The following is a 15,007-nucleotide window of genomic DNA, read 5'->3' as shown; positions in this document are numbered from 1 at the left end:
ATAAACTCTTCCACCAGTTCAAGAATCTAAACAAACATGAAAAAACATGCTCTGCTCGGAAAAACACCAGTTCCCAGGTGGCACATTCCAGCTCAACCAAACAGTATTTGAATCCCTTGAAGATGTGGGGATCATGGTACCTGAAGGACTGTGGTTTTATCCCTACAGGGCAACATTTGATTTCGAATGCTACCTGGATAAGGAAAGCTTACCTTCAAATGATGCTGAGAAACTCCGTTTTGTATCCAAGCACGCAACATCTGGTCTCTGAAGTTCTACAATACTTACAAACCATCAGCGAACAGTGCTACTACATCATGAAACCCACATTTCAGGAGTTTCTCGCAGAACTAGACAAGATAATTCACAAAGAGGGAGGCAGCAAAGAGGATGATGACGATCACCCCTTGTGTCGACCCAAAACCCGTTTCATTAATCATCTGAAACAACTGCTGGTCCTTGGCTTCAACTCTGGTCGCTATGATCTCAATTCAGCCAAGGCATATTTGTGGCCAGAGCTTCTACGGGGGAGTATGGTGAAATTTGTCATCAAGCGATGTTCAGACTACCTGACTCAGGAGACTGACACTCTTCGTTTCCTCGACTTATCCAAATATGTTGCATATGGCTGTAGCTACAGTCAATTCCTGAAAGCGTACACCGCCACCAAAGAAAAGGGTTTCTTCCCATATGAATGGATGGACTGTCCCGAAAAGCTAGAATCCCCATCTCTTCCACTACATGAGGAATTCTACAGCACACTCAAGCAAAGAAATATCAGTGAAGAAGAGTACCAGTTGTGTCAGCGAGTGTGGGAGACCCATCAAATGACCACCTTCAGAGACTTTCTGGTTTGGTACAACCATTCCTAGAAGCCATCTGTAACATGTACCAATTTTACAGGGAAAGACGGGTAGATCCATCAAAGAAGCTGTTTTGTTGCCTGGCATAAGCATGCGCTGTCTGTTCAAGCAGCTTGACCCTGATGTCAACTTCTGTATTCTGAGTGAACAGGACAGAGACTTGTATGACACCTTCAAGTCGAACATCATCGGAGGCCCCAGCATCATATTTCATCGCTACCATGAAGCAGGTAAAACAGTCATCAGAAATGAGAAACTCTGCAAGCGTATCATAGGATATGATGCCAACGCACTGTACCTGTGGGCCTTGATGCAAGACATGCCCACAGGCTTCAACGTTCGTCGAAAGGTATGTGAAAACATTTGTCGGATACTATCTGAACACATCGCCTCCCAGTGGATTGAGTACATTGCAACTAAAGATGACCTGCATATCCAGTACAAGGGCAATGCCAGAGAAAGACGTCTCGGTGGTCTTCGCCTACCCATTGATGGTTTCTGTGAGGCAAACACCATCTATAAGTTTCATGTTTGCTACTGGCATGGGCATGATTGTGATGTGAACAGGAACCGAGAAGTCAATAAAGTTCATAGGAAGTCTGTGCAAGAGCTTCGGGAAGAGACTGCCAGAAATGACAGATACATTAGGGACATGGGGTTCAGCCTCATCACCATGTGGGAATGTCACTACCGTACCATGCGCCAGATGGATCCTGATCTCAGAGCGTTTGCCTCCATTGGAGAAACACCAGGTAACTCCACAGGAGCTACTCAGTTACTGAAGAGGACATCATCAAAGCAGTCAAGGACGGTGAGCTCTTCGGGATGGTCGAGTGTGATCTTGAAGTTCCTGAACATCTGCGAGATCACTTTTAAGAAATGTGTCTAATATTCAAGAACATTTTCATCGCCAGGTCATATGTTGGAGAACACATGTTTCCTCATGCCGTCAATCACGATCAACTGAGAAGTCCTCGACGATCACTGATCAGCAGTCTGCACGGTGAGAAGCTCCTCATTATTAATCCCTTACTGAAATGGTACCTGCCACATTGTTATTGTTCGGGTAAGCTAGGGGGTCTGGTGAGACCCGCGCCTCTGCGCCACGGACCTAAATTTAGGGAGGGGAGAGTGCGCCACAATTGCAAGCTTTCCAGGCAAGCCAAGGACTCAGGTGCCACATTGTCACTTTTTGGATAAGCTAGGGGCTCCAGTGCCACCACGTCATGGTCCAAAATTTTGGGGGAGGCGCTGGCCATATTAAAAACAAGTTTTTGGGCTAGCTAGGGGGCTTTGCCACACGCCACGGACCCACATTGGGCGCACCTCTCTTTTTTCGGGTAAGCTAGGGGGTCAGGCGCCTCCCGCGCCACCAGGCATCGGACTTAAAGTGGCCGCGCCTTCCCTTTTTGCGGGGTAAGCTAGGGGGCGGCATCACCACACCATGGACCAAAAATGGGTGCGCCACACTTTTGGGGGAGGCAAGCTAGGGGGCAGCGCCAAAAATTACTCATCTGGTAGCTTTGAAATTTGGTATACAGGTTTCTACAGATGAACTAAGTAATATGTATTGAATTTCTGATGAAATCTGCAATTTTGTATTTTGGAGGCAATTTTTGCCATCTTTGGTCAAAAAATTTGTTTCTCAAAACCTGCAAGTCGATAGCTTTGATATTTGATATACAGTTTCCAAGGGATCATTGTAATATATGATATATTAAAATTATGGTGAAATCTGCAATTTTTATTTTCAAATTTTCCAAAATTTCCAAATTCAACAAATATGTTGTCAATGAGGAAATCAAGCATACTGATAATGTCTTTCTCAGTATAAAAGACTTAAGCGTTAGTAATACTTTTAACAAAATATGTAGAATTATACCCTAATACATATTTGTAACGGCGTGAACCGTTCCTGTAGAAAAATGCTTGGTTGATGATGTTTTTCAAGCGTTCTTTCAATTTAACATTTGGTATTGTGGTATACAATGCGGAAAAATCGAAAGTTTTTATAGATGTTATTTTTGAAACAGATCTTGATTTCAAATTTTCCAAGAGTTCCTTCGAATTTTTTAATATCCAAATTTGATTTATACCACTCCGAGTAAAGACAACATCACAGTATGCTTGAAGTCCCCATTTAAAAGTACAAAGAACAGAAGTCAGTATCTTCGATAACTCTGTTGTTGAACATTTTGAAGATCCTGCGATAAACCTAGCTTTGTAAGGTGTTTTGTGGAGCTATGGTATCCAGTATAAGCTAGGCAACTTATTATGGTCATCCTTTGTTGTAATATTAAAATTATCCATGAATGACATATGGTTTGCCAAAATTTTTATAACTTTTACAAAATTGACAATACTGGAAGATTAAAATATTCCATCAAATAAACGTTCAATTCTCTGAAATTTTTTGTGTAATAATGGTAACTTTGGTAAATAAAAATAATTCAATTTAGTCACACATTTCTTCATGAAAATCAGTCTGTACTGTACAAAATTTTACTTTTGTGTTTTTTGCCCATCATGTCTCTATGGATGTGTGCGATTTTTCATGTACATATTGTATATATTAATGATTTTCGACACTGTGTGCGAAGAGCCACTGGCTAAACATTTTATCAAAATTAACTAAAGTCTAATAAATGAATGAAAGAATGAATAAATAAATGAATGAATGAATGAATGAATGAATGAATGAAGAATTTATTCATTTATTATTATTAATTAATATTAATTAATTACTTCATTACTTAATTACTATTTACTTCATTCATTCATTTATTCATTCATTCATTCATTCACTCATTTTTTAATTAATTAATTAATAGTAGTTATCAAGCGAACAGAAGGAAGCAGTATGGCAAGTTCACAAAACACATGTGTCAAAAACACAGATCACGCTTTGTCAACTGGGCAACACAACAATAGAATGATGACGTAAGTCTTTATACCTGGTGGTGGTGGTGGTGGTGGTGGTGGGATTCGATCCCAGGGATCGAGTTTGTTCTAGTCTCTAAGAGGATTATGAAGTGTCAGAGTCTTTTGTTTTCCATTGAAATTGTAATCTAGTGAGTAAATTTTCTGGCAAGACAATCTGACGCCTGACCCATGCCTTTAACATTTTTGGTGGTGACAAGTCGCCAGTAAACAGATCCAAAGATCCTCTTTCACAAAGTTACACAGATTAATACTCCAAATCTGCAACCCTTTGGGCTCGGTACGTTTTTCAACTCTGGCCCAGCTGTTAATATTCTAAACGTTAGACAGATCACCCAGACCAACGCTCATGTAGAGTTCGGTACTGGTGTACCGTTATCGAAAGTCATTGCAATCCCTGTTCTGTCACTTGTGTTAAACAGAACCCCAACAAACCGTTGTACATTTTTGTGCAACACAGTAAAAAACTGAGCTTTTTGTGTCCATCCCTACATCCTTTCATACGAGTCATAGTTCTTATTGACTGCAAGCGTCACTTGTGACCAATTCTGAAAACGTGAACAGTTTACTCCTGAGTAACTGGCAATAAATCAAGCACCCACATTGTGAACGTTTCAAGAACTAATGGGCAGAAATACGGAAATTGTGTACAACAAAACTACGAGTACTTGTGAGGCGAGCCATGACTACTTACTAAACACAAATCTCCCGCCATCAATAAAGGCTTGAATATACTACTATAAGAGTCTTATGTAAATATTCTATCTTCACAATCCAGGTAAAAATGCACATAAATGTACATATCTTTCACGCGATTTGACTATTTTTTATTTTTGAAAGAGAAACAATCAAACGGATTTTAAATTCGGCGTAGGGGTTGGGGTCCTGTTTGTTAGTCTAGCTAACACTAGCCCGGAGCACATCCATATTAACCGTGTTCTATTATCTTTTCATTCGAGTGAGCTTGTCTTGAAGTGAAATGATTTTCGTCTCTCAATGTTTAGAGTCTTTCGGGGGATACTTGTAACTGTTGGCACATTTTGTATGCTCATTACATCGAGGACACTAGTTCATCATTTATTGTTGCACATGTGCATCATTGTATTGTCTTGAAAGGATTTACATCGGAATAGCCGTTTGTCAAAATAAGTCATTGCATTACATACAGGACTGTGTTCGCAAGTATTTGACGTGTTGCGTCATGGAGTAACATGTCAAAGCTGTTCGAAGTTTAAAGTTGGCGTTATTGTGAATCTTGTGATGGCAGCAACCCTTTCTATATCATGGCTTTGGAAATATCGAACTATTATTCACTTATTTGGTCTGTTTAATTTGTTGTCATGACAAAGGCAAAGTAATGGCGATAGGAGTGATAATAATTATTGATATCAAGAATCTCACCCAAAGTTATTAATCGTACCCTTCCTTCATCGTTTCAAAACTAACTCTTGGTTTCTCTGCACAGCTCTTCGTCCCACTTGAATGCAACTCCTGCAAGAAGGCCGAAACAAGCGAAGACTATGCAAAAAGACAGAGCGCTGTAACATGAACGATGTTGGCATTTATACTTCCTTTTATTCTTTATGTTATGTGACGATCGGATATAATACGGAGAAACTTACTCTGACAAGAAGGTTAACTCTCTCCACTTTGTCATCTGGCACAGTGTCGCCGAGTGCAAACAATTCTTGTTTTGTTTCTTCAAGTTTGTCTTTTATTCCACGTTGTAACTGAGGTACTGATTTCTGGAAGGAAAAAAAGCGATATATATTTTTTAATCATAAGTACAGACACGAGTTTTATTATGAAGAAAACTTGAACGAATAATGTTTTTCAGTTTTCAGAGACATTTTCTTTCTGCTATGTGACAGTGTGCCGCCCAGAATGTCCGAAAGCGATAGTCATCCGACTTTTTTTTAAGATCGCGACAAGATGTGAGCAGAGATCTTGGTGAAGACTTTAGTTTGTCCATGTAACGGTATCAGAGTGAAAAACTGTAAAACAAAATAATATCTCGCGTTCAAATGTGATGTTCATCTATCCGTCGATTTGTGAATATGAATTACCCTTACCCTGATCTGTTCCACAAGTTCAGAGGTCAACTTGTTGGCAAGAACTCTTGTCCCGGCACATTTTTCATGATAAAGTACGCTTAGAAAAAATCCCAAAACAATTTGTTAGTTATGATCAATGTATCTCAAAAAAACTTAACCTGAGATCACAAAATTCTTGATAATTATTCGCATCATTGTATCATTTTTATCGTCATAAACACAATAAAATTTGACTATTTTATTATCATGAAAACAATCAACATAATGAAAATAAAACAAAGATAGATAAATAAATAAATAAATAATAAATAAATAAATAAATAAATAAATAAATAAATAAATAAAAATTTAAATGAATGGTCAATGGAGTATAATAGTGGTCGGAATTTCAGTGTTCATGTCAGCTCCTATATACATACTTGTATATCCTGTGCTCTTTGAAGAACCTGTCCTCCTCGTCCATGGCTTCTTGTAAGGGTTGTTTTGATTCAACGTTTTTTTGTCCTCGGCACTTGATCACTGTGTATCCTTTCTTCAATGGGATCACTTTATTTTGAGCAATTTTCACAACATTGGGTTCTGTGCCTAAATCTACTAGGTCTGGTTTTGTCAAGACACCTGTGGCCGAATAAAAATCCACAATATAACTGATCAAGGGGCTTCCTTCACGATCGCCTCAGGCAATTATCATAGTCGAGATATTAAAATTTAAATAAATTAGCGAGGGTGGTCGAGGATATGAACATTTTTATCTTGTTCCGAGATTTTCATTAACTGTTTAGACGTGGGCAGCACACAGGACACAAGCGATTTGTTTCGAAATTCAACTCATTTGAATGTTGACCTGTGAATATTTTGGTAAAAAAAGAGTCAGGTCTTCCTTCTGCCGTTTTTAGAACACATCCAAAACACAAAATGCATTCGGCAGGTCAGCCCTGCTGAATTAAACAAGTTGCTGCTATTAATGACATTTCACAACTACGGCACGTTGTAAACGGGCGGCATACTAAACAAATTTTGCCTTGCACTGTTGTGAACAGGTACTATGTTTTGCCTGAATACTATTGCATGGCTGTGTTGCTTAACCATAGACTGAAGAGAGATCACAAGGGAAACATCCGTCTTGAACACTAGGTGCTCTGAACCCAGTTTACTGCGCTTTGTCTGTAGCTGCCTCAGTGCCTTTCTGCTGTTGAATTGCAGTGCGCCCTCTATAGTAACTCTATGTTTGATTGTTTGATTTTCTCCAGTAAAAGCACATCGAAAAGTTCTCAGCCGCCATTGTTGTTGTTGTTGAGTTACGAGTTTCTATCCCCAAATCTAGGTAAATACTCTCAATTTACTCTCCATGCTCTAGCGATCAAAGATCTATACTACTAAGGCTACAGATCGTTTTCTAGTTGTTCACATGCATGATTTTTATGGAGTTATCAACACTTTTGTATACTGTAGTAATTGTTTCCTACATGTACTTTCTACAGTTTACTTGGATGTTACTAGGTCGAGTAAAGTTCGTTAAGAGAAGCGAAAGTTGTCCTCGTATCATTCTGAGTAAATACAAAAGGGTATAACCCTCAACAGTAAACTAGATGTCCACAATCATGGAAGGTCAACTAGAAGGTCAAGCGCAGGTCGATGAAGACAGAGATTTGACAGGTGACGTTCAGTATGAAAGTGGGGCAAGAAAACGGTCAGCAACAGCCAAAGGTAGGGAGTATAGACGCAACATGATAAAGGAAGAATTAAAGAGGAAGAAATCGAAACTTTCTAAGGTTAAAAGAGTTCAGGAGATGTTGTCACACTGAAACAAAAGTTGGCAGTAGCACAGATTCTATGGCAGGATATAACTGAACTCCACGAAGAACTTAAAGAACTGACACTTGAACAGGAAGATTTAGATGCGTTAATAGAGTAAAGGCAAAATGCCCTCCAAGAATGGTGTCTATTTGAAAATGATACCATGAGTGAAATTCGACATATCAGAGACTTGGAAATACTTAAATTTGAAGTTAACTCTGTCAAACATGGTGCTAATCAAAGTAAAGCATAGCAACCATACTCCGATAAGCATCAGGTCAATGAAAATGGAGCTAAGAAAAAGGGAAGCTGCATTGAAAGTGCAGTTGTTATTTATCAAAAGAGAAAAACAACTGGAAAGAGAGGAGCTCGAGCAAAAAAGGAAAATGGAAGAATGTAAGATTCAGAAAAGCCTTGCTGAAAATCGAGCACAGCAAGAAGTTATTGAATCAGAAAAATCTGATAATGAAAGTCAGCAGTTGAGTAATGTACCTTCTGCCAACAAGAAGGATGACATGAACAAATTCTTGAATTCACTGCCAGATGCTGAACAAGAACAGCGCCCCCAGACAAAGCTATGCCCTACACCAATACAGAGTAACAAGAAAGCTGATTTGCGTGGTTGTGAAAATCAATATCCAGTTTCTACATTGCAATATGAGGCTCATCCCTTCACTCCAGTGACAAACACAGGAGATGGAATGAGAGGAGGAACACAGCACGCTACTCCCATGGACAGAAATGTACAGTCTTCTCCATCACAAGAAACTACAGATGTAATGACTAGGTTGGTGAACTCCTTTAGACTTCCCAAAGTGAAGGTAGAAGTTTTCAGCGGAAATCCACTCCAGTTTCCAAATTGGGAATCGTCCTTCAATTCGCTGGTAGAGTCAAGGACTCAGTCTCCTGATGAAAGGTTGAATCTGTTGAGCCAACATTTGTCGGGAGAACCCAAGTCAATGGTTAGTAGCTATTTGTTGCTCCAAACTGAGGAAGCTTACGTACAGGCCAAGGCCGAGCTGAAGGAGAGATATGGAAACAACACAATAATTTCCAAGGCCTTTATAGACAAACTTGCATCATTTCCAAAGGTCCAACCATGTGATGCCATAGCACTTAGACGGTTTTCAGACCTATTGAATGAAGTAGTGGCTGTAAAACGCACAATACATGATCTTGGTGTTCTTGATTACCCACAAGAAAATGCAAAGTTGATTGCCAAGATGCCATACAATGTGGAAAGCAAATGGAGGTCAGTTGTGCATGCAAGTGTCAACAGTGGAAAGTTCCCACAGTTCGAACAGTTTGCACAGTTTATAAAGGAAAGAGCACAGGAAGCAAACATTCCAGCATTTAATACCACCATTGAGGCAACAACTCGAAGGGAAGCTGTTAAAGGTGAGAGAAGGTATACAGGCAAAGGAGGAAATTCCTATACAGATGCATAAGCCCTTGCAACAAACACAAGTAGCAATACCAAAGAACAGATTTGTCCATACTGCAAGGAAACTCATCACATTGACAACTGTGGTAAATTGATGGATGTTGCCAGGAGTGTACGTAAGCAATTCTTCAAGCAAGAAGGCCTGTGCTATGCTTGTGGTATGACTAAAACACACAGAGGAAAGGACTGTACAAGTAGGGTGAAATGTAAGAAGTGTTCAAAGGAACATTTGACACCATTGCACTTTGATGAGCAGTCTACCACTAGTGTAAGCCACTGCATTTCAGCAAGCCACAAGGAAATTCGGAACACTGACAACTCTATGATTATACCTGTGTGGGTAAGAAGTAAGAGTAACCCAAACGCAGAAGTGCTACTATATTGTGTTCTAGATCCACAAAGTAACACTTGTTTTATCTCGAGAAACTTACAGCGTAGACTTGGAATAGGAGGCCATGATGTAAAGCTAACATTGTCAACAATGCAGAGGAACGGTGCTATAATTGACACCAAAAGGATCAGAGATTTAGAGATCCTCAGTTATGATAGAAAGGTCATTATCCCTGTGCCTACAGCATACACCAGAGATCATGTTCCTGCTGAACACTACGGGTTTTTTGCCAGCCCATTTGTTCCACGCGTAGTCGTCCTAATGAATTATTCATGAGTCCACTACGGCAGCGACACGCTGTCTCATGGACATTGACACCCGACAGAAATATATAAGGCTATTGCCGCCGTTTCACGCTAGCATTGTCCTAAAGATTCTCTAAATATATAGTATACATATACATGAAAACGTATATGTAAGTATTTTACTTACACATGAAATAAATTACGAAAATTCTGCCAAAATTATGCTGACACAGACAAGCGGTTATGTCCGAATCGCGTACAGCACCACTGCTAATTAAGCCCTGAAACCAATTCGTACCGAAAAGTAGAGCGTAATTTTAAATTCGAAAACGATACGATTTTTGTTACGATGAACATCCGAACGACTGTGTCTTTTCTTCCATTTCGTGCGAAAAATGAAAAATTTGAACCGGCGAGTTTTAGGTATTGCAAGTGCGGATGAATGATGCGAAAAATTCCCATAGTAAACAATGGTTTTTGCGCTGTCGTCGGTACATTGTGGATCGCTTGCTTCAATTTTTTTAATGTTTCATTCATAAATACAAAAATTCACACCTGAGACCTTGAGATGCCGTACTACAATCGTATCGTTTTCGATTTTTAAATATATGCTTTAATTCTTGTGATTTTACTCTTGAACCGCCGTCTGTAGTTCGACAAAAAACACATTGCCCGCGCCCCATAGGAAAACAATGGCATCTACTATCAGCAAATTCATGGCCACTATCGTGCCGATCACTTGCTTCAATATATTTATTTCATCAGCTACGAATGTAAAAATCTAAATCCGTAATCTTTAGATGTCGTTCTACAATCGTATCGTTTTCGATTTTTAAATATTGGCTTAAATTATTGTATTTTTACATTTTTACCGCCTTATGTTGTTCGGCAACGCACATACTCGCGCCCCATAGAAAACAATGGGCGCCGATGATCTATACCGTGGCTAAATTCTTCGCCGCTATCCTGCCGATCGCTTGTTTTAAAATATTTATTTCACCCGCTTTGAAGTTAAAAATCTAAATCTATAATCTTGAGATACTGTACTACAAGGGTGTTATTTTCGATGTTTGGATATTCCGTTAGTTTCGTGTAAATTTACATTTTACTCTCGTGATTTGGCTACGTACGCGTATGTTACTCTCTCCCGCACCCAGTACAATACGATGGCATTTTTACCGGCTATAAATTCTTCGCCGCTACCGTGCCGATCGCTTGCCTCAAGATACTTATTACTTCAGCTATGAATGTAAAAATCTAAATCTATAATCTTAAGATACTGTCCTACAAGGGTATTATTTTCGATGTTTTGCTGTTGCGTTGGTTTTATTTAAATTTACATTTTACTGTCATGAGTCGGCGACGTAATTTATTACTCCAAAGCCCATACAAATACAATGGCATATTTACCGGCTGTGATTATTCACCGGTCCCGAGTCAATCGCTCGCTTGGAGATTATTATTCCTTCAGCTATTGACTTTAAAAAATACACAAATAATCTTGATGTTGTTTACTTCAATTGTATGGTTTTAGATTTTTGAAGTTTTGCTTTAATTTTTTAAAGTTTACATTGTTACAGACGCAAGTAATTCAGCGCCTTACATGTAGAGTACTCTATAGATAACAACGGCGTTTTCACCGGCTGCAATGCTTTACCAACCCCATTTACATCTCTCGCCTCTTTATGCTTATTGCTGCCACTATGTAAATAAAAAAATACACATATTATCTGGAGATAATATGCTCCCATTGTGTGGTTTTCGATTTTTGAATGCATACATAATTTGTTCATTTTTTTGCATTTGTATTGCTGGTGTTCGGCGACATCAACATACGTTGCGCGATATTGTAAACATTGACTGTATAATCAGTCTGCAGGTGTATTTCAATAATCCGACATGTCTTGGGAAGTATATCTAGCAAAAAGAAATACAGCAGTATCATTTTCTACTTTTCGGCTCCTGTCTTTACAGCTGTTTTTAGATATATAAGTACTATAACTCGATAATTGCAGCTTCTCTTTCTGGGCGCCGCCATCTTGAAAAATCTGTTGCTATTGACAATAGCAATGGCAGAGCTTAAACGATGGCGGCGCTGCACTGAACAATTAGAAGGCCTTTTTCCCCGTAGTGGAAAGACACCAAATCCCTACACCAGAGATTGCAATGAAATGGGACCACCTACGAAGAATTTCAGGCCTGATATCTCCGTACAAGCCTGATGTGAAAGTGGGTATACTGATAGGTAATAATGTGCCATCAGCCGTACGACGAAGGGATATTATTGCCGGTGCAGAAGATCATCTGTATGGCCAGAGGTCTATACTTGGATGGGGAATAGTTGGCAAGATCTGTTCTAGTCCTGAAGATGCTGATAATGTTGCGATATCAAACCGTATCGTAATTGCAGAGTCCAATTTGGAGAACCAGCCTTCAGTTGTGACAAGTAAAGGGCCTAGAAACCGCTTCGACGCGACTGTGAAAGAGTTGGTTACTCCACAGCAGGTTCAGCAGATGTTTGAGAGGGATTTCATTGAACATAATGGCAAACAGGCAAGTTTGTTGGTGAAAGACCAGAAATTCATCAGTTGCTTGTCAAACAACATTACACAGCGAGAAGACGGCCACTATGAAATGCCACAACCTAAACATTATGACAACGTTCGGCTTCCAAACAATAGACCATTAGCCTTGAAAAGAGCTTTGCAGCTGAAAAGGCGATTCAGAAGAAATCCGAAATATAAGGAAGATTACTTCTCCTTTATGAAAGACGTCCTGACGAACTGTGCTGAAAGGGTTCCCAGTGATCAGCAGCGTAAGGATGGTAGGGTGAATTATGTGCCACACACAGGTGTGTACCATCCCAAGAAGCCAAACAAAATACGCATAGTATTTGACTGTTCGGCCAGATATGATGGCATATCGCTCAATGATTGTCTTCTTCAAGGCCCAGACCTCACTAATTGCCTGGTTGGAGTTTTGAGCACATTCAGGCGAGAAGAAGTAGCGATAATGACAGATGTCAAGAGTATGTTCCATCAATTTTATGTCACACCAGGTGACAGGGACCTGCTTAGATTCCTATGGTGGGAAGATGGCGATTTGAACAAAGATTTGGTTGAGTATCGAATGACAGTACACCTGTTTGGTGCGGCCAGCTCACCAGGATGTGCCAATTTCGGCCTTCAAAGAGCAGCAGATGATGGGGAGAGAGAATTTGGTGAAGAAGCAGCCAGATTCATTCGTGAAGACTTTTACGTTGATGATGGGCTTAAATCCCTGCCCAGTGTTAGCAAGGCTATCAACCTGATCAATGATAGCACAGCTATCTGTGCCAAGGCTGGTTTGAAACTGCACAAGTGGATCTCCAACAAGAGAGAAGTGCTATATGCGATACCAGTTGAGGCTCGAGCACCAAGTCTCACAGAAGTCAACACTCAGATCGATCATCTACCAATTGAAAGAGTCTTAGGCATGAGGTGGTGCGTTGAAAGAGATCGTTTCCAGTTTAGAATAGAACTACGTGATCTACCATTCACACGTAGAGGAGTTCTTGCAACCATTAGTTCTGTGTATGATTCATTCGGTTTTGTGGCGCCGGTCATCCTAACAGGGAAAGTTATCCTACAAGAACTGTGCAGAAGTAACGCAGACTGGGACGACCCTATACCTGAAGACCTCAGGATAAGGTGGATGCGGTGGAGAGCTAGTGTTGTAGATTTGGAACGTCTGAATATTCAGCGCTGTTATAAACCAGATAATTTTGGCGAAGTCAAAAGTACAGAGCTTCACTACTTTTCTGATGCAAGCGAAACTGGCTATGGACAGAGCACTTATCTGAGACAGGTCAACATGGACGGCAATGTGCATTGATCCTTTGTTATTGGTAAGGCCAGAGTAACACCATTGAATAAACAGCTTACCATACCACGTCTCGAGCTGACGACAGCTGCGGTGGTTTCAGCCAGAGTAAGCGATTACATCAAGAGTGAGCTGCGGTTTGAAGACATGAAGGAGTATTTTGGGTTGACAGCAAAGTGGTTCTTGGATACATAAATAATGAGTCCAAGTGCTTCCACACCTATGTTGCAAACAGGGTTAGCAAACAAGAGAGCTGACTGTGCCGGATCAATGGAGGTATGTCAGTACAGATGTAAACCCAAGTGACGATGCTAGCAGAGGTATTACAGCTAGGAAACTGGTTGAAGATTCAAGATGGTTGACAGGGCCACATTTCTTGTGGGACACTGACTTCCAACCAACAGCAGTGTCACGCTTTGAATGCAATGATGAAACTGCAGTAGAAGTGAGCAAAGAAATGAAGGGTGTCATCCACAATGTGTTGAAGACTAGTTCAAGAGTAGTCAGCTCAAATGACCGATTAATTGATCGATTTGACAGATTCTCTTCATGGAACAAAAGCAAGGCATGCAGCAGCCAATTGTCTACGCTTTAAGGCTAACCTATTGAGAGCAGTCAAGACCTCAAACAGAAAGGCTGGCCTCATTGATGTTATGACAGAACCTGATAAGCAGATGACTATGCAGGATCTTAAGGAAGGAGAGAAAGCAATTATTAAGGAAACTCAAGGGACAGTGTTTAGGGAGGAAATCTTGATTCTAGAAGGTGGCCCGAAAGGTGGAAAGAAGACGATTGATCAAAGTGTGCGGCTGCGGAAATCAAGCACTATACGCAAGCTTAATCCATTCCTAGATGAGCAAGGATTGCTAAGAGTTGGAGGAAGATTGAAGAAATCCAGCCAGCCCTTTGAATTTAATCATCCCGTAATCCTACCGAAGAAAGGTCACATCACCACTCTCATTGTGCGACACTTTCACGAGAAGGTTAATCACATTGGACAAAGTAGTACACTCAACTCTATCCGACAACATGAATACTGGATCATCAGTGGATCCAGTGCTGTATCTCAGTTGATCCACCAGTGCGTGATCTGTAGAAAGATGAGACGGGCAACTCAAACTCAGAAATGGGAGATCTTCCAAGTGACCTTATTGAAGAAGCCCCACCATTCACTTATTGTGGTGTGGACTTGTTCGGACCATTCCTTGTCAAGGAGAAGGGAGCCTTTTGAAGAGATATGGCATACTGTTTGTGTGTACAGCGTCAAAGGCTATTCATCTGGAAACAGTCAATTCTCTAGAAACTGACTCATTTATTTGTGCATTGAGAAGATTCCTTAGTACTCGGGGACCGACTAGGCGGCTCAGGGCTGACTGTGGCACAAATATCGTTGGAGCTAACAATGAAATGAT

General features: G+C 40.3%; 1 protein-coding gene across 1 annotated transcript in view; it reads right to left on the bottom strand.

Annotated features, from left to right (window-relative positions):
• Positions 1-5,213: 5,213 nt before the first annotated feature.
• The window catches only part of LOC139119558 (interferon-induced GTP-binding protein Mx-like), a 42,273-nt gene continuing 32,479 nt past the window's right edge, over positions 5,214-15,007 (bottom strand). The window contains exons 5-8 of the mRNA XM_070683401.1: positions 6,277-6,475; positions 5,876-5,954; positions 5,426-5,548; positions 5,214-5,294 (exon numbers count right to left, since the gene is read on the bottom strand). Of these exons, the coding sequence (XP_070539502.1) occupies positions 5,214-5,294; positions 5,426-5,548; positions 5,876-5,954; positions 6,277-6,475 (482 nt within the window). The remainder of the gene's footprint in view (positions 5,295-5,425; positions 5,549-5,875; positions 5,955-6,276; positions 6,476-15,007) is intronic.

Source organism: Ptychodera flava, chromosome 20 (genome assembly GCF_041260155.1).
Source record: "Ptychodera flava strain L36383 chromosome 20, AS_Pfla_20210202, whole genome shotgun sequence".
Taxonomy (NCBI): Eukaryota; Metazoa; Hemichordata; class Enteropneusta; family Ptychoderidae; genus Ptychodera; species Ptychodera flava.
The sequence above is the reverse complement of the archived record's forward strand: the minus strand, read 5'-3'. Positions and strand labels throughout refer to the sequence as shown.